This window comes from Eleutherodactylus coqui, unplaced genomic scaffold (assembly GCF_035609145.1).
Source record: "Eleutherodactylus coqui strain aEleCoq1 unplaced genomic scaffold, aEleCoq1.hap1 HAP1_SCAFFOLD_666, whole genome shotgun sequence".
In the NCBI taxonomy this organism is placed as follows: domain Eukaryota; kingdom Metazoa; phylum Chordata; class Amphibia; order Anura; family Eleutherodactylidae; genus Eleutherodactylus; species Eleutherodactylus coqui.
In genome coordinates, this window is record NW_027102488.1 from 8,665 (window position 1) to 29,612 (window position 20,948).

General features: G+C 45.0%; 1 protein-coding gene across 1 annotated transcript; it reads right to left on the reverse strand.

The window, feature by feature from the left end:
• Positions 1-13,370: 13,370 nt before the first annotated feature.
• LOC136603682 (gastrula zinc finger protein XlCGF26.1-like) lies at positions 13,371-16,039 on the reverse strand. The gene has a single exon (XM_066588912.1). The coding sequence runs from the start codon at positions 16,037-16,039 to the stop codon at positions 14,798-14,800; it is 1,242 nt and encodes a 413-aa protein (XP_066445009.1). The 3' UTR covers positions 13,371-14,797.
• Positions 16,040-20,948: the final 4,909 nt, after the last annotated feature.

The window sequence follows — 20,948 nt, forward strand, 5'->3', positions numbered from 1 at the left end:
CTGCCACAATGGCACAAAGCAATTTTAGGCTAGCTATACTAGTCAGCAGAGCGAGAGAGATAGAGTAGAGTAAGGCAAAGAGAGATTTTAGGAGTAATCTCCAGCAGCGCCTGCGGCTCTGATGGTGAGCTTTAGGCATCTGAGGTCTCTCTGAATTGCTCAGGTTTAAATGTCCTGCTAGCTCCTCCCATCTAGGTGTGGTTTTGATTGGGTAGCCAATCACGGGGAACAGGGGTTGTAACCAATTCTCATGTATTAACACCAGGTTTGGAAACATAATGCTGGGCTGCAGAGCATTGCTGGCCAACAAATCCCCTTAAGGAGCCTGAGCAAAACCTGTATGGATCGGGTAAAATAGTGGATCGCCGGTCATAGCGATTCCTAGTTAAACCCGATCTATGTGTCTGGAGATTGGGACTTCCGCGTTCCACGGTGGAACGCACGCCTGTAGCGTCATCACGTGGCGTCCCATCCGTCCCCCACCATGACGCTTCCGCGTTCCAGCATGGAACGCAAGCGTACGACGTCATCGCGCTGTATCCCGATTGCCAGTAACAGAAGAGCGACGTGGCCTGGGAGTTACTACATGATAATTGTAAGTAGCGTCATCACGTCCCGCCCACTACTACTGCCTGATGAGCATAAGATAATGGGATATTCATATAGTACAGAGGGGCATGTTGACGGCGCGACTTGGGGGCGTGTCCCAACCCCGGTTACCACATCAACTATAGTTAGGGGGCGGTCTTGAAGATGACATTATCAGATCCCGCCCACTGTTGTAGAATGCTCCGAAGCTACAGGTCTACTACGTTTGCACAATAAATGGGGGCATTGTGATGGAGGGGCATGCCTTCAGGATGTATCAAGCGGTACAATAGGTTGATCGTTGTGGCCCCGTTGTTGCCATATTGGCATAAATTAAATAGCTCTACACCAAGTTTGGCATCACCCGAGTGTTATCTGAATATATATTCAACATGTGCAAACCGTTAATGTTCCCACAGTGGAGATAGTTTAATAAGTATCCTAATAGATGATACTTGTTACTGTGGGAGACATATGCATCCCTATTTCAACGTGTATATTTGTGGAGAGACAAAAAACTGCTGAAGGAATATATTCATTTCTATAATGATATAGATACTAAAATCCTCTTCTTGATCATTAGAAGGAGGAAGTTTCATTAGTATTTGTTGCCAATGTATTAGATATATAGATGCAAAAATGATGCAGGCTAAATACTAAGGATAAAGTGATATTATGTTTTAGCATCAATACATGTTCAAGCACTCAGCAATAAGTTGGTTGTTTGGTGGAGATATGAAGTACAGTAAAATGCCGTCGTCAGGAATGGTAGGAAAGATTGAACGCATTAGGTAGCTGTTTAAAGAAAGCAGTTAAAGTTTAGGGTGGCATTAAGCCCTTTAGGGGCCAAGGTGTCCAGGCGAAAAATCCATGATGCCTCCTTTTGAAGGAGTCTTTTGTCGATGTGGCCTCTTCTTATGTCAGTGCGGATCATTTCGATCCCTTGGAATTTCACGGCATATTCGTCTCCTCCATGGACGGTCTTAATGTGGTCTGCTAGTGGCGTCGATTCCCCTCGACGGATGTTCCCTACATGACCTAATATACGTCTGCGAAATTGTTGTAGTGTCTTGCCGATATAGTTCTTCGGACAAGTACACGAAGCCATATAGATAATGTTTTTTGATCGGCAGTTGATGAAGCATCTGTTGACATAGGATTTTTTGGTACTGGCGCTGACAAATGTGTGACTCTTTAGGATAAACGGGCAAGCCACGCAGTTATGGCATTTGAAAGTTCCCATAGGTTTATTGCTATTCAGCCAATTGGGTTGCGTTGGTGCAGGGGCCAAATGGCTTTTCACCAAGTGGTCTCGTAAGTTGTGACCCCGTCTAAAAGTGATTGCCGGTCTTGGTGGGATCACATCTATAAGATCAGGGTCATTAGTCAAGATACTCCAATAATGCTCCAGGATGCTTTTTACGTCTTTACTCCCCGTATCATAGGTCCCGATGACTCGAGCAGTGTTAGATGCCTCTCGTTGGCGTGGAACCAGAAGAGTATTCCTTTGTTGTTCCACTGCATGAAAATATGCTCTATCAATCACCTCTGCAGGATAGTCACGACTCAGGAATCGCTGTTTAAGTTTGCGACTCTCGAGTTGGAAATCCTGTGTGTCAGAGCAATTCCTCTTCAGTCTAAGGAATTGCCCTTTCGGGATACCTTGTTTCAGGGCTAGGGGATGAAAACTGTCCCATTTAAGCAGACTATTTGTCGCTGTAGTTTTTCGGTATAGCGTTGATACGATTGATCCATCGTCTTTTTTGTGGATAAGAAGATCTAGAAAAGCCACCGTCTTTTCATTGATCTCTGAGGTAATTCTCAGATTCAGATTATTAATGTTGAGGGTATTGATGAATTCTTGGAACGCTTCTTTCGTTCCTTTCCACAAGATTAGGATATCGTCAATGTATCTTAACCATAAGACGATGTTGTCAGACCATTGATCATTGCTGTAGATGTGTTTTTCCTCCCACCAGCCCAGGTACAGGTTGGCATACGATGGGGCACAAGATGTCCCCATCGCGGTGCCCCTGAGCTGGTGGAAGTACTTTGTGTTGAATAGAAAAAAGGTATGGGACAGAATGAATTGTAAAGCATCCAGGGTAAACTTGTTGTGGGAATTGAAGTGAGAGCCCCGTTGACTTAGGAAGAATTCTGTGGCTTTAATTCCACCGTCGTGTGGAATCGAACTATATAGAGATTCGATATCTAACGTGCCCAATAGTGTATCCGGGCTCACTGAGGTGCCATCCAGAAGTCGCAAGACATCCATAGTGTCACGTACATATGACCTCAGGGATACAACGAATGGTCTTAGGATGTGATCAACATATACGCTCAAGTTTTGGGTCAAATTGTTTACTCCGGAAACAATAGGTCTCCCACGAAGTGGGATAACACCTTTATGCACTTTGGGTAGTGCATAAAAGGTTGCGGTTGTAGGATGGAAAGGAAATATGAAGTCAAATTCTTTCTCAGAAATAAGGTCTCCTTCTAGTGCTTTAACGAGGAGTTCTCTCAATTCCCGCTGAAACTGAATAGTTGGGTCTGATGTAAGCGTTCTATACGTTGCTGTGTCACCTAATAACTGCTCGCACATATCTTTGTATTGCTCTCGTCATAATTACAACGTTACCGCCTTTATCAGCCGGTTTAATCACCAACTGATCATTCGTTTTCAGTTGTTCTAGGGCTTTGCTCTCTTGACGTGTCAAATTAGAGCATTTTTTGATTGGTTTAATCGATTTCAAATCATTGATCACTAGATCCTCGAAGATATCGAGTTCAGGGCATGGACAGGTAGGTGGATTTGCTGTATTTCTGGGTTTTAGATCTGTGTGTGGACCATGACCAATTGGGTTTACGTTCTCGTCTTCAAGGGCTTGTAACATGTCCAGTCCAGTAAGGTCAGAGACCTCTAGACCGAACTCTTTAGCTCTTTAACGGTTTTTGGTTGCAAAATATTTATGCCACCGCAGTTTGCGCGTGAAGAGGGAGATGTCCTTCGCCCACACGAACGGGTCAAAACGGGTCGTGGGGACGAAGGACAGCCCCCTCTCCAACACGCAACACTCCAGATCTGTCAGCTTGTGATTTGACAGGTTCACCACTTGGAGTTTATCACTCGTATCACTATCTGTAATGGGTCTGAGAGGTGGTGACTCATAGGATGGTGTCATTCTAGTATTATAATTCATAGCTGCCCCTGTTGGTCTCGTCTCCCCCGTAGGAAATAGTGTGAAATTGGCTGATCTAAAAAATTCCCTGTTTGTCCTGACCTTCCTCGTCCCTTTTGCGTTTGTGGGTGGCGGTTACGTCTTGGAGCTCTATATGGTCTCCTCGTGGTCGTTGCCCTCTCGTTATCTGATACGTCAGAGGAACTAATATCTGTTTCTGATGTTGTTTTGTTTGTTATATATACGCGATTTTCTTTAAAGTCCCTCAAATCTCTATTAAATTAGAGGTGTTTGCGTTCCTTTATTTCTGCCGTAAATTTTTCTATATTCGCTTGTAGAGTTCTCTCTTTAGTGTGGAAGTCGGGGTCACTGGAGAAAGTTTTTGTTTTTGCAATTAACTCTTCCAGTTTTTTTTGGTTATTACCTAGAGTTGATTTTTCCTCCTCTAGTAGTAAGTTAATGAGACGTAGGGAGGATGTCGTGCATTCGTTTTCCCACTTGGCAAGAAATTCCGTATTCTGTAGTCGTTTAGGGGGTACAATCGGATTTCTAAGGCCTCTAGGAACTATCTTTGACTCCTCATATTTCTGTAACCCCTGCACCTCCCATAGATTCCTAATATATTCACGGTATTGGTTTGTGAGTGCTTTGAAACATGTATTGATGGAAAAATCTGGATTAGATCGGTTGTATTCCCCTTCGGAGAACACTACGCCTGCGTCATTGAGCCATTGTGTGGCATTGAGGTCTCTAGACAGAAAACCTGCCATACCAATCAAAAATGATTACGACGTCACAGTGGTATGTAATATCTATATTAGTCCAAAGTTGAGGCCATCACAGATATAGAATTTAAAATTTCACTTTTGCTCTATGTGAATATACTGAGAAGAATCTAAATAACATATCTTCTATCTATATACTGATTACATAAGGAGGTGACCATGGACTGCAGGCATGGAGCATGCCTTTAAAGGGGTTGTCCCGCGCCGAAACGGGTTTTTTTTTTTTCAATAGCCCCCCCGTTCGGCGCGAGACAAACCCGATGCATGTGTTGAAAAAAGAAACCGGATAGTACTTATCCGAATCCCCGCGCTCCGGTGACTTCTTACTTACCTTGCGAAGATGGCCGCCGGGATCTTCACCCTCGGTGGACCGCAGGTCTTCTGTGCGGTCCATTGCCGATTCCAGCCTCCTGATTGGCTGGAATCGGCACACGTGACGGGGCGGAGCTACGAGGAGCAGCTCTCCAGCACGAGCAGCCCCATTCAACACGGAGAAGACCGGACTGCGCAAGCGCGTCTAATCGGGCGATTAGACGCTGAAAATTAGACGGCACCATGGAGACGGGGACGCTAGCAACGGAACAGGTAAGTGAATAACTTCTGTATGGCTCATAATTAATGCACAATGTACATTACAAAGTGCATTAATATGGCCATACAGAAGTGTATACCCCAACTTTGTTTCGCGGGACAACCCCTTTAAGGCTTAGAAGGTCCTGCAAGCCCCAGGCTGGGAGTACATTTGACTAAAAAGGGGCGTTACTTTAAAGGTAAAGAGTGAGAAGAGTCAGAGGGATAGCACATTCTGCTCAGGGACTTTGGTACATGCAGTCTGAGGAAAATGTAAGGCTCCTTCGTGTGTTTATACTGAGGAGTATCTAAATTACCTGTCTATATACCGATTAGAAGCTACCTCACATATCTGTGTTTATGCTGAAGAGAATCTAACACTGGTCTGTGTTAATATACTGAGTAGAATGTAACGTTGCTCTGTGTGAATATAACAAAAAATTAAATCTTGGTATTTGTATAGCGCCAACTTATTCCGCAGCGCTTTCAGGTAATTATTATTTATTACCCCCCACCAAGCTGGGTTCTCATTTTACCGACCTCGGAAGGATGGAAGGCTGAGTCAACCTTGAGCCGGCTACCTGAATCATGCAGGGATTGAATATACTGAGAAGAATCGAAACTACCTATTTGGCTATATACTTAGGAGAATCTACCTCTCTTTTGCCCAATTCTATGCCAGACCCCTGCTGAGGATCATTCTTGCCACTTGGGACAGGTCTGTCCTTTCCTTAGACCCTCACATTCAATTCCCTAACCACGTGCGATGATCTCTGTTGTGGGTGCTCACTCCCCTCTGATCTTACAGGGTTAATCCTTCCTTCAAGGTCATGACTTGTCCTGGCTATGGATGCCAGCCTTTTGAGCTGAGGGAAAGTTTTCCTTTACCACACAGTTCAGGATTGCTGGACATTTCTGCTTACTGTCTGCTTTCTGCATAATAAAAAAACAGCTAGAAGTGGGAGAATCCCATTAACCCCTTAGTGACCAAGCCTGTTTGCGCCTTAATGACCAGACTAAATTTTGGAAATCTGACGTGTCACTTTGACATGGAAAAACAGCAGAAAGGTTTTGTATATCCAAATGATTCTGACATTGTTTTTTCATCACATATTGTACTTCATTTAGGTGGTATAAAAGAAGGAAGAATGTTAAGCATTTAAAGAAACCAAGATGGATGAACACAGAACTTGCAGACATGTTAAAAACGAAGAAAACTGTGTTTATCAAATAGAAAGAGGGGGGAATATCTGTAGAAGAATATCATGCCGTCTGCAGAAACTGTGGGGCAAGTGTCAGAAAAACTAAAACTAATAATGAATTGAGGCTCACAACAGAGGCCAAAAGCAATAAAAAAGGATTTTACGGGTATGTCAAAAGCGAAAGAAAAGTCAAAGATGCTATTGGATGCTTACAAGATGAAAATGGTGAATTGGTTAAGAATGATGTTGAGAAGGCCGAACTTTTAAATTTCTATTTTGTATCTGTTTTCTCTCAAAAAGTAAATGGATTATCAACTGATCTTCCTTGTGCTATTGGGGGAATAAAAGAATATAGGCTATCTGTATGCAGAGAGAAGGACGCAGCGGAAGTACTTGCTGAACCATTCACCAAAATCTTTGAAAATTCCCGGAGAAGTCCAAACAGATTGAAAAAGGGCAAATGTTGTCCCTTTCTTCAAAAAAAAAAAAAATAAATAAAAAGGGAAGTAGGTGGATCCAGGAAACTAAGGAAACTACAGACCTGTGAGCCTGACTTCTATACCGGGAAAGATCTCTGAACAAATGATTAAACAGCATGTATGCAAGTACTTAGATAAAAATGGAGTAATTAACCAGAACCAGCATGGATTTGTAACAAACAAGTCATGCTAGACTAATCTAATTTCCTTCGATGACAGAATCACCGACTGGGTTGATCAGGAAAATGCAGTGGATATAGTACATCTTGACTTTAGTAAAGCATTTGACAAAGTATCTAATACTATACTTATTGAAAAAAAGACCAGATATGGGATTGACAAGGCAACTGTTAGGTGGATTCACAACTGGCTCAGTGATCGTACTCAAAGAGTGGTCATAAATGGTTGCACATCTATGTGGAAGAATGACTCAAGTGGGGTACCAAAAGGCTCTGTCCTAGGCCCAGTGTTGTTCAACATTTTTATAAATGATCTGGAGGAGGGAATTGATGGGAAACTGATCAAATTTGCCAACGACACAAAGCTAGGAGGGATAACTAACACTAGGTAAGAGAGAGTATTCAAAAACATCTCGAAAAAAGCTTGAACAGTTGGCAGCGACTAACAGAATGGTATTTAACAAGGAGAAATGCAAAGTCCTACATCTGGGCAAGAAAAATAAGAAAAGCACATAGAGAATAGGAGGAATTGAGCTAAGCAGCAGCAGATGTGAAAAAAGACTTGGGTATACTAATAGATCATAGACTGAATATGAGTCAACAATGTGATGCAGCAGCCAAAAAGTCAAAACACAATTCTGGGATGTATTAAGAGAAGCATAGAGTCTAAATCACATGAGGTAATTATCCCCCTCTACTCTTGTTTAGTCAGACCACATCTGGTCTGACTAGACAAGAGTAGAGGGGGACAATCACCCTGGGCACCCCACTTTAAAAAAAGACAGACAAACTGGAGAAAGTTCAGAGAAAAGTTACCAAGGTGGTGAGCGGTCTGCAAATCATGTGCTATGAGGAACAATTAAAGGATCTGGGAATGTTTAGCTTGCAAAAAAGAAGGCCGAGATGAGACTTAATAGCTGTCTACAAATATCTGAAGGGCTGTCACAGTGCAGAGGGATCAGCCCTATTCTCATTTGCACAAGGAAAGACCAGAAGCAATGGGATGAAACTGAAAAGGGAGGAGACACAAATTAGATATTAGAAAAAAAAACAACTTTCTGACAATGAGGGTGATCAATGAGTGGAACAGGTTACCATGGGAGATGGGGAGTTCTCCTTCAATGGAAGTGTTCAAACAAAGCCTGGACAAATATATCTCTAGGATGATTTAGTGAATCCTGCATAGAGCAGAAGGTTTGACCCGATGACCCTGGAGGTCCCTTCCAACTCTACCATTCTATGATTCTATATATTTCAAAGATTGTGAAACAAAATCAGATATTTCTAATGACACATCAAATGTGTGACGTGAGGCCAGTAGACGGAATGTTTTGAGTTAAATCATTAAGACTACAACCTCTTTTTCACTTGCAATCTATCTTTTCCAGTGCACTGCATGCGCACAAACTCTCCCAGTGGCCATGCTCTTCCAGTTGCCTGTCTTAGCATGGGAGGGCCCGCGTATGCGTGATTTTTTGGGCACAATCACTCGCACTCCCGGTCAATTCACTGTATGTATTTCTTCACGTTGGCAATATTTTGTATCATCATGAATTGTGCTTGAAGACAAGTTAATCTGCTCACAAGTCCTCCGAAACATGTTGCACCTTCCTGCATTGTCTACACTTTATTTTGGAATATGCTGGAATTGTTCCACCTCTTTCAACCCACTTGGACAACTGTGTAATACTTTTTAAGTGAACATGGATCTCTGAGGAGGTTCACAGATGCCTGTGAACTCCTCACCCAAGTGACCTTCCTGCCTTTTACAACTATCCACTACACACTTGGAGAGCTAGGTTCTGTATTCATGACCATGGTACTGCCATGCCTTGGGCTCTCCCTTGATGCTCTCCCTATGCATATGGTATCACAGAGATTAGGTGGCGAAAAGGACCATTTGCACAACACACTGAAGGTGAACCTGGACTAGCGGTGTGGCGGCCTGTCTTTTAAAGCGTGATACGCCCAGGTGAGTCCTACCTTATTGTGTTTGCACATTGTAATATACCAACACATTTTATTTCCATTCTTGAAGCGCTCTCATAATTCATTATATGTAAACGAGCCGTTGCTCACTTATGAATGACAACCTGCTTACTGTGAGGAGTGCGCTATGAGCGATCTCTGGCCCGCTCTGCCTTCATTCACTGAGCAGTCCTCATTCCTGTGTGAAAGTGCTCAATAGTTGTTCCTTGTCAAAGGACTCTTAGTTAAACAGGGTTCCATCACCCCGCACCTCATCAGAAGCCATTCTGTCCAAGAATATCCCATTCGTATCTTTATTATAGACCATAAGAAATACAGAGAAGGGAGAACAGTTGTATAAGAATATATACATATTAGAAACTGATTAGTGCAAAGCCATGTGGATTGATATACATTGTTCAATAATTCTACATATATTATACATATACTTGCAACACTTGGAATTGATTGAAAGCAAAAGCTATGAACAAGGCTAGAATGATTATTTTCCTATCAGTATACAGTGAAGAGGCTGCTGCACTCGCCCTTCAAATAGTCTTTTTGGTGAGGGTGTCGAGAGTTCAATCTCCACCGATCTTCTATTGATACTGTGATAAAGCTAGTGCAAAACATGGGTAAGAGCTCAGCTGTCATCCAGGTCTGTATTCTCCTTTGATTGTTCTCAGTAAGAGTACAATAAATGTATCCAGATTATATATATATATATATATATATATATATATATATATATATATATATATATATATATATATATATACACACACACACATACATATATATATATACATACACTACCGTTCAAAAGTTTGGGGTCACATTGAAATGTCCTTATTTTTGAAGGAAAAGCACTGTACTTTTCAATGAAGATAACTTTAAACTAGTCCTAACTTTAAACAAATGCACTCTATACATTGCTAATGTGGTAAATGACTATTCTAGCTGCAAATGCCTGGTTTTTTGTGCAATATCTACAAAGGTGAATAGAGGCCCATTTCCAGCAACTATCACTCCAGTGTTCTAATGGTACAATGTGTTTGCTCATTGGCTCAGAAGGCTAATTGATGATTAGAAAACCCTTGTGCAATCATGTTCACACATCTAAAAACAGTCTAACTCGTTACAGAATCTACAAAACTGACCTTCCTGTGAGCAGATTGAGTTTCTGGAGCATCACATTTGTGGGGTCAATTAAACGCTCAAAATGGCCAGAAAAAGAGAACTTTCATCTGAAACTCGACAGTCTATTCTTGTTCTTAGAAATGAAGGCTATTCCATGCGAGAAATTGCTAAGAAATTGAAGATTTCCTACAACGGTGTGTACTACTCCCTTCAGAGGACAGCACAAACAGGCTCTAACCAGAGTAGAAAAAGAAGTGGGAGGCTGCGTTGCACAACTAAGCAAGAAGATAAGCACATTAGAGTCTCTAGTTTGAGAAACAGACGCCTCACAGGTACCCAACTGGCATCTTCATTAAATAGTACCCGCAAAACACCAGTGTCAACATCTACAGTGAAGAGGCGGCGGCGGGATTTTGGGCTTCAGCGCAGAGTGGCAAAGAAAAAGCCATATCTGAGACTGGCCAATAAAAGAAAAAGATTAAGATGGGCAAAAGAACACAGACATTGGACAGAGGAAGACTGGAAAAAAAAGTGTTGTGGACGGATGAATCCAAGTTTGAGGTGTTTGGATCACAAAGAAGAACGTTTGTGAGACGCAGAACAAATGAAAAGATGCTGGAAGAATGCCTGACGCCATCTGTTAAGCATGGTGGAGGTAATGTGATGGTCTGGGGTTGCTTTGGTGCTGGTAAGGTGGGAAATTTGTACAGGGTAAAAGGGATTCTGAATAAGGAAGGCTATCACTCCATTTTGCAACGCCATGCCATACCCAGTGGACAGCGCTTGATTGGAACCAATTTCATCCTACAACAGGACAATGATCCTAAACACACCTCCAAATTGTGCAAGAACTATTTACAGCAGAAGCAGGCAGCTGGTATTCTACCGGTAATGGAGTGGCCAGCGCAGTCACCAGATCTGAACCCCATTGAGCTGTTGTGGGAGCAGCTTGACCGTATGGTACGCCAGAAGTGCCCATCCAACCAATCCAACTTGTGGGAGATGCTTCTAGAAGCGTGGGGTGCAATTTCTCAAGCTTACCTCAACAAATTAACAGCTAGAATGTCAAAGGTGTGCAATGCTGTAATTGCTGCAAAAGGAGGATTCTTTGACAAAAGCAAAGTTTGATGTAAAAACAATGTTATTTCACATACAAATCATTATTTCTAACCTTGTCAATGTCTTGGCTCTATTTTCTATTCATTTCACAACGCATGGTGGTGAATAAGTGTGACTTTTCATGGAAAACACAAAATTGTTTGGGTGACCCCAAACTTTTGAACGGTAGTGTATATTATATATATATATAACCTATGAATATACTAGAGCTTACACAAAAATATCAGCTAGAGTGTATAAAGAACAATATTATACACCTAGAAATTATTACACTATGAAGCCACATCATAGGTATATTATGAATCACAAAACATGATCAAAGGGGTACTATACCAGTAACAGAATAGTAAAGTGCAAGTACAAGAAAGATCCAGCAACCTGAAACAGGAGAACTACCTTTCAAATGATATGTAATGTCAGAGGAGAACACAAGATGAGTTTAGTACAGTGTTAGGCCTTGGTCACACGGGCGATTTTACGTGCGATCTGCGCATGCGATCGCCGATTTTATAGAACCATTGCTTTGCAATGGTATCAGACACATGAGCGCTTTTTATGCGCTCGTCCGATTAATTATAGAACAGAAATCGCAGATCGCGCCTATCTGCGATTCCTGTTCTTCTCTATATGCGCTCACTGCCCCATTGAGAACATATACTAGACAAATCATTCTCCTCTGCCACAGCTGTAACAGCTGTGGCAGAGAAGAATGAGGTTTGCCCATTGAATTCAATGGAGCCGGCAATACAGCCGGCTCCATTGAAAGCAATGGGCTGCGGGCAATCGCAGGATGAATTTTCGGGAAGGGCTTAAAAATATAAGCCCTTCCCTGCAATTCATCCAGAAATGTGTAAAAACAAAAAAAAAATATATACTCACCTTGTCCCGGCAGACGGAGTTCAGCCGCGGCCGACCGGCAGTTCTCCTGAACTGCTGTGAGTAGTATTCAGCAGCTGTCATTCAATAGCTGAGAGCTGCCCCTGATTGGTCCCTGTGCTGAGCCAATCAGAGGCAGCACTCACCCATTCAGGAATTCATGAATGGGTGAGTGAGAGCTGCCTCTGATTGGTGAGGGCTGTAACCAATCAGAGGCAGCTCATTCAGCAGGCGGGGATTTTAAATCCCCGCCTGCTGAATACTACTCACAGCAGTTCAGGAGAACGGCCGGCCGGCCGCGGCTGAACTCCGTCTGCCGGGACAAGGTGAGTATATATTTTTTTTTACTTTTTACACATATTTGGATGATTTTCAGGGAAGGGCTTATATTTTTAAGCCCTTCTCGAAAATTCATCCTGCGATCGCCCGCAGCCCATTGCTTTCAATGGAGCCGGCTGTATTGCCGGCTCCATTGAATTCAATGGGCTGGACAGCGCTCCACTGCTCCGGCCCGTTTCAAAGGAAACGCGGCTAGGAGCAGATTTTTCGGCCTCGGTCATGCGATCAGCAAATCGCGGCGAAAAACGCCCATCTGACCGAGGCCTTAGCCAGTAGAGCAAAGTGTGATTGTTCTCAGTAAGAGAAACCAAGTAATCTTGTAGATATGATACCTTTTAAAGGCAAACAAATAGACATGATGTTATTGCGAGCTTTCGAACCTCTCAGGGTGCTTCCTCAGGCGTATGCCTCAGCAATGCACTATGCATCATGCCTGAGGAAGGACCCTGAGAGGTTTGAAAGCTCGCAATAGCATCATGTATTTTGGTTAGCCTTTAAGAGGTCTCATATCTACAAGATTATGTGGTTTCTCTTACGGAGATCAATCAAAGGAGAATACAGACTTGGATGACAGCTGTGCTATTACACACGGTTTGCACCAGCTTTGTCACAGTATCCTTTTGATCATGGTTATTAATTAAATACACCTGTGATGCGATTAATGTTTCTGAGCCATTTTTTATGTATTTTATGAGTTTTCATATAGTTTTAGTATATTTATTTGTAGTTGTACAGCAACATGTTGTGCATCAGACTCTTCAATATCTCCGCACCACTCAATGATTACAACATGAATCTACAGCTGGGCTCTGCAGTTCAACCACCAACAGGAAACATGACGACCGGTAAAGACCCCAAAAGGGACTCCTTTTTTGGAAAGTTGAGCTCTCAAGCAATTTATTAAGGCGTGTAGTTAGTGTGTCAAAACAAACAAACGACAAACACGCAGTTTTAGCCCCAATTGTGTTATTTTCATGAGAGAACATGACAAAAATTACCACAAATATGGCTAAACAATTTTTCCTGGTCACACAAATGTCCCGAATGTAAACTAAGGCCTCATGTCCACGGGTAAATTGTCATTGTAAATCCGCAGCGTTTTTCCCACACGCGGATCCGCTCTCCATAGGGATGCATTGGACACCCGCAGGTAGTTAAATACCTGCGGATGTCATTTTCCCCTTCAGACGCGGATTGCGTGTGCGGGAAAAAAACCGCAACATGCTTCATTTTAGTGCGAGTGTCCTGCGGGGACGGCTCCTGCAGGCTTCTATTGAAGCCTATGGAAGCCGTCCGGATTCACGGTACAACCGCGCCTGAATTTCTGCTCTCCGTGCACGGGAGAGCAGGAGTAAAAAAAAAAAAAAATGGAGTGCCCGGCGTGCGAGCACATCCGCGGGGCCGAAGAAAGAAGATCCGGCCGCGACGGAGGGCAGGTCCGCAGCGTCCGGACAGGTAAGTAAATTCTTATTTTTTAGCATCATGTCAGCAGGAAAGGAGGGACCCGCTGCGGGATTCTCCATGAAGAATCCGCGGCGGGCCTGATTTTCCCCGTGGACATGAGGCCTAAAACTGGCGTTTGGATGCACTGCAGATTTCAGGAGAAAAGTGACCCCTTTTTAAAGCACAGCTGCTCCAGTGAACGGGCGATTTTCATGCATATGCATCTTGTGATTTGATTGCAGAGGTCCTGATGGGGTGTAGGATGGAGCCTGCTCCCTCTCCAAATCCCTTAAATAAAGCTGTCTGCATTGCCAGCAGCATCTATAGAGTTAAATCACTGGGATTGAAGCCAGGCTAAATCCCGACAGGTATAGAGAAATGGCGACTGCCAGTTACTGCTTTGCGCCAGCTCTGGTAGCCATGCAATAGATATATAGTGTGATTGGGAACTCCTGTTCCTATGCACCATACATGTACAGCATTTCCCTAGAAGTAGTTAATATAAGATTGATTTTTTTCAAGTATTTTTTTGTCAATTAATAGGAAAAAAGAAAATGGCTTCTTAATTAAGAAGTTATTTGATTATTAAAAAATGTGAAATATAGATGAAGCATTAGGCTGCCTGTCCATGGGCGTTTTTGTATTGTGTTCCCCGCAGTGAAAATCCGACCGCAGGGAGCGCAGTGAACGCTTTCCACAGCATTGCTATGGAAAGCACTGCCCCCTGTCCACGAGCGGAGAATCATCAATTCTTCCCCCGCGGGCGGCAAATCGCAGCATGCTGCAGATTGCCGCGATTCTCCGCGGTGAGCCTGTCAGCTGGCTCCTGCTCCCCGGCAGCGGCTCCTGCGGCGGAGATTCGCTGTGGGATATCGCAATGCCTGTGGACAGGCAGCCTTACTCAAATTCAAAATATTAATATGGCTTCTCTCATGTGTGAATTTTTTGATGGTCAACAAGACTTGATTTCCTAGTAAAACATTTCCCACATTCTGGACATGAAAATGGCTTCTCCCCTGTGTGAGTTCTCTGATGTCTAACAAGAATTGATGTACGATTAAAAAGTTTCCCGCATTCTGAACATGAAAATGGTTTCTCCCCTGTGTGAATTCTCTGATGTAAAACAAGATTTAGTTTATAGTTAAAAGATTTCCCACATTCTGAACATGAATATGACTTCTCCTCTCTGTGAGTTTTCTCATGTTTAAAAAAATAAGACTTATCACTAAAAGATTTTCCACATTCAAAACATGAATATGGTTTAACCCCTGTGTGAATTCTCTGATGTGTAGCAACAGCTGACTTTCGAGTAAAACATTTTCCACATTCTGAACATGAAAATGGTTTCTCCCCTGTGTGAATTCTCAGATGCCTACTGAGTTGTAATTTCAGGGTAAAACATTTTCCACATTCTGAACATGAAAATGGCTTCTCCCCTGTGTGAATTCTCTTATGTTTACAAAAATAAGACTCATCTTTAAAACCTTTCCCACATTCAGAACATGAAAATGGCTTCTCTCCTGTATGAATTCTCTGATGTTTAAGAAGAACTGACTTCCGAGAAAAACAGTTTCCACATTCTGCACATGAAAATGCCTTCTCACTTGTGTGAATTACCCGATGTGAAATCAGTTGCGAGTTACACTTAAAACACATTCCACATTCTGAACATAAAAATGGCTCCTCCCCTGTGTGAATTCTCTGATGTCTAACAAGAGCGGACTTCCAACTAAAACATTTTCCACATTCTGAACATGAATATGGTTTCTCCCCTGTGTGAGTTCTCTGATGTGTAACAACAGCTGACTTTCGAGTAAAACATTTTCCACATTCTGAACATGAAAACGGTTTCTTCCCTGTGTGAATTTTCTGATGCCTACTGAGTTGTAATTTTAGAGTAAAACATTTTCCACATTCTGAACATGAATATGACTTCTTCCCTGTGGGAACTCTTTTTTCTTTAACATCTCTTCTGTAAATGTTATGCTGCTTACTAGTCTGTGATGAATTAGAAGATGGAACCTGTATAAAAGGATCAGATGGCAGATGTTTGCTGGGAAGGGCTGAGGGTACATCTGGGATAATGGCAGGCTCTTCATATGTATCTTGTGTGATACCATGATCTTCCACTGTAAAATCTAAAGACATTAGCTTTCCTTTTAATCTCTTCATGTCGTCATCTGCCAAGAATAAAATAGATATATATTTTTAATATAACATTAAAATTATACTGTTTTTATTATATTTCCATATAAAATATCCCAAAAAATTGTGAGGCATGTAGCAAAAATCATTTATTGAAAGGGTTTCCCCATTAGCATTAGCCACAATAATTTATAGACCACCTAATCTACTGACAACCATCCTAATGGGCCTATTATTTTATCCAATGAACTTACTTTGCCCAGCGTCATCCTGACGACAGACATGGAGGTTGCACCTTGACCTCGTAGGGACAGGAAGCAAGAGACTTTAAAAGGCTCCTCCCGTCTCCCATTCACCAGTGCTTCCTGTCCCTACAGGGACATGCAAGAGGAGCTCCCTCCAGGGAGCTGCAGGATGACAGCTGGGGGAACGGTCCACAGGGCTGTTTTCCCCCCTCACCCTTTTCCAAGCAGGCTGACTGGAGGGATTGACGGTCCACAGGGCTGCTTCCCTTCTCATCTCCCCTCCGGAGAGTCAGCGCGGTCCGGGAGCACGGCGAGCCACGGGTCTGACCGCCCGGGATTCACCACCGCAGCAGTCGGAGCGGCGGACCAGAGGTCCTTGAGTCCCCTCCTTCCTCCTCCAGCTCGGAGTTGTTTTTCAGCCGGGGAGAGCGGCGGGCCACGGGCTCAGATGCCTCTCTCCTCCAGGCATGCCGGCGCGGCCGCGCGCGGCGTCGGGGGGCGGAGCCAATGATGCGGCGTGACGCGGTGACGTCAGACGCCGTCAGCTGACCCGGAACAGCGGGAGATTTGAAAATAGAGACCCCCCCGACAAGCTTCCACTGACAGCACACCTTCAGGGAAGGATTTATCTGTCTACCTGGTTCTGTCTGCGTTTCTGCATCATGACTACAAAGGAACCAGAGATGGAAGCCCTGCAAACTGTGTTACTTGTTGCAGGAATGTTATGCTCAGGGATTCAGCATTGTGTGTTTTTCCCTTATGTGCATGCATGTATATTCTGCAGGACAGTGAATCCACTCGGTCTAAACAGGACCTAAAGAAAAAACACAGGAATGGCGCTCTGTGTCTTCAAAAAACAAAAACAAAAACTGGACGAAGCGTATAAAGAGCGCTATGCCCCAATTGTACCTCCAGGATCCTTACGGATGAACAGGCGCATTCAGGGAAGATATTAGATCCCTGGTTAGAGAGGAGGTCCGGGCATCGATTTCCAGTCTCCCCCCCAGCTCAGCGGGAGGAAGGGCCGCTAAAAGGGCGAGCCACATACCGCTAACGAGCTCAGAGTTTGAGCAATGCCTGGGCAACTTGTCAAATGGCGAACTCTTTGACCGTCCCCCTGACGCCAGGGATGAGAATATAAAGTACTATTTCTCATCTGGGGACCTGGCTGACCTGATCAAAGCAGCCAGGGATACAAGGGGATGTGGTCGAGCCAAGATCCGTACAGGACACCGTGTCCGGCGGGCTCAGACCAAGGAACCGCACAGTGTTTCCGTTTAATGATACCCTGAAGTAATCACGTATGAGTGGGCTGCGCGAACAGACACCTCTATTTGTCCTGCGAATATAAAGAGAGACTCCGCTTTGTGGAGAAAGACGTGAGCATCTACGCACGGTCCGGGAGCACGGCGGACCACAGGTCTGACCGCCCGGGGTTCACCACCGCAGCGGTCGGAGTGGCGGACCAGAGGTCCTTGGGTCCCCTCCTTCCCCTGCCACAGCTCGGCGCAGTGGTTTCAGCCAGGGAGAGCGGCGGGCCATGGGCTCAGATGCCTCTCTCCTCCAGGCATGCCGGTGCGGCCGCGTGCGGCGTCAGGCACAGGTGGCCATAATGGCCAAAAAGACAGCCCTGCCATTCAAGGACTCCTCTCATCTTAAAGACCCGATGGACAGGGTTGACGCCTTGATGGAAATGGGCCTGGCAAACAACGGCCTATACGCTGAAGTCCAATATCGCAGCGACTTCTGTGGCGAGGTCGATGTTCCTCTGATTGGGGGAACTCGATGACCAGATTAAACAGAAGGCCCCTAGAGATACGTTACTGGGATGCATGCCTCTACTTAGATCAGCAACAGGCGGTCTGGCTGAAAACATGGAAAGCAGATACGGCTTCCAAAGGAAGGCCATGTAACATCTCGGTTTCATGGCCAGCACATCTTTGGCGCGGACTCGGAGGAGATCCTAAAAAGAGCTACCGACAGGACCCACAGTTTCCCGGACCAAGCAAACGGGATTTCCCCACAAACCTCAGCCATCCTTCAAGCCATACCGAGGCAAAGGAAAGACGGGGTGCTGGTCCTACCCCAAAGGAGGCAGGAGTAAGACAAAAACAACCCCTTCCCCTGTAGGCGAGTACCAGGGGGGGGCAGACTGTTGAGCTTTCCCGGCCCCCACGCAATCCCCCGCCCTGCAGGGTATCTTTGGAAATGAAATTTCTAAGGTGCTACAGATGGGGGCGATAGTCCAGGTCCCCGCAGTAGAACAGGGCTTGGGGTTCTACCCACCCCTATTTCTGCTCAAAAAACCGAACGACAGTTTCGGATGATCCTTAATCTGAAGGGCCTGAACAGGTTGATTACCTACAAAAGGTTTAAGATGGAAACCATCAGGTCTGCAGTAACTCTGATCAAAAGAGGGGACTTTATGAGTACCGTCGTTCTAAAGGACGCGTACTACCACGTCCCAGTCCTGTCGGAACATCACAAGTACCTGCGGTTTGCCATCAGGATTGGCAGCCGTGTACACCATTTTCAATTCCAGTGCCTACCCCTCGGAATTTCAACGGCACCCAGGATATTCTCTAAAATAGCGCAGAGATGGTGGCGCATCTCGCCGTGGCAGGCATTAACATTGTCCCATACCTGGACGATTTCCTAGTAATGGCATCCTCGCCGAAGATCCTCAAGGAGGATACCAGCCGAATCATCTCCCTGTTTCAGAGACTGGGGTGGTTAGTTAACTTCCCTAAATCTAGTCTTCTCCCTGAGACGCGAAAGACCTCCTGGGGGTACAGATAGACTCAGTGTCTCAGATCTTGTCTTTGCCTCCACCCAGGCAGGAAAACCTTAGTCTGGCAGCACAGAAATGCGGCCAGAAGAAACAAATAACGATTAGGGACGCAACGAGGCTCCTGGGCCTCATGACCTCCTGTATCGGCATTATTCCTTGGGCCCAGGCTCACTCAAGGACGCTACAGAGAGCCACCCTGGGCAACTGGGATGGGGCAACAACCTCTCTGGACCGCAGAACGCCCGTGTCATCAGCGGTCACAAGGTCCCTCCGCTGGTGGCGGTTAACTGGCAACCTAGAGGCGGAGTCCCCATGGGTGACAGAGCCCTTCATCTCCGTAGTCACCAACGCAAGCCAGCCTGGCTGGGGAGCGCAAGTGGGGCAGCGTTTGCTCCAGGGCAAATGGGGTCCGACACTGCGTGCCTAGACCTCAAATTTCAGAGAGCTTAGGGCCATCTGGGAGCATGTTAAGATCTTCCCGGATAACAGGACCGCCTTTTCACTTATTCACCACCAGGGAGGTACCAGAAACTTTCACCTACTGAAATTAACAGCCCCGATTCTCCGATGGGCCGAGTCCACGGTACAGTCCCTGACAGCGGTCCATCTCAAGGGATCCCAGATCCTGACAGCCGACTTTCTAAGTCAAAGAGGCCTAGACCCCGGGGAATGGTCTCTGAATCGAGGAATTTCGTCTCATTACAGAAACCCGGGGCAGTCCACAGGTGGACCTGTTTGCGAGCAGCAAAAATTCAGAATGTCCCGCCTATTTTTCCCTAGATCCGAGGGACAAGTCCGAGGGGTTAGACGCTTTTTCCCATAGTTGGGACTTCAGTCTGGCGTACGCCTTCCCCCTCCCCCATACCCCTGATCCCGAGAGTTCTTCAGAAGGTCCAGCAGAGCAACATCACGCTGATCCTGATCACCCAACACTGGGGGAAAAAGGGCATGGTTTCCGGTGCTCCTAAAGCTCGCCATCTCGGAGCCAATCTGCCTTCCATCCAGGAAGGACCTTCTAGCGCAGGGCCCAGTTCCTTGCTCCAACCTAGAGAGACTGAACCTCGCAGTGTGGATATTGAGGAACAGACGCTAAGACAAGGTCTGTCCTCCAGAGTTATCGCAACTCTACGCCAGTTCGAAAACCTGTAACCTCAGCTACTTATAATAAGATCGGAAAAAAAAAAAATAAAATTCTCCTCCTGGAGGGGGCTGGGGGTCTCCAATCTTGACACTTTGGTGGCGGAGATTTTGGACTTCCTCCAGATAAAAACCTGAGAGCAGGAACCCTGGAAGTACAGGTAGCAGCGCTCTCAGCCATTCTAGACCAACCTTTGGCGGATCATAGACTGATCCGCAGGTTCATGAAAGCGGCAGAAAGAATGAGGTCAGTTAGCTGTAGTACAGCTTCCCCCATGGGACCTGAACCTAGTTTTCCAAAGCCTCTGCAAAGACCCCCTCAACCTATCGATCAGATTCCGATTAGGTTCCTCACGTTTAAAACTGTGTTCCTGGTAGCTATCACAGCAGCAAGGCATGTAAGCAAGCCCCAGGCCCTATCTTGTAAGACGTCTTACCTATTAAGCCAGGATGATGGGGTCCTACAAAAAACAGACCCCCGTTTTTTTCTTCCAAAGGTAGCCTCAAAATTCCACAGACAGCAAGAAATTATTCTCCCATCCTTCTGTCAAAATCCTCAAAACGATAGGGAAAGAGACTACCATAGCCTGGATGCAAGGAAGGCCATTCTATGCTACCCAGAGCAGACATTATCCTTTTAGGAAGGCTGACTGTCTTTTGTTCAATTTCAGGGGCCAGGCAGAGGAAGAGCGGCTTCTAGGAGACCCATTAGCCACCGGATAAAATCCACCATCCAGCAGGCCTACTCGTCCTGCAACAGCGC

Excerpts from the sequence above, each read along its gene's own strand:
- LOC136603682 (XM_066588912.1), bottom strand. The coding sequence starts at position 16,039 with ATGAAGAGATTAAAAGGAAAGCTAATGTCTTTAGATTTTACAGTGGAA.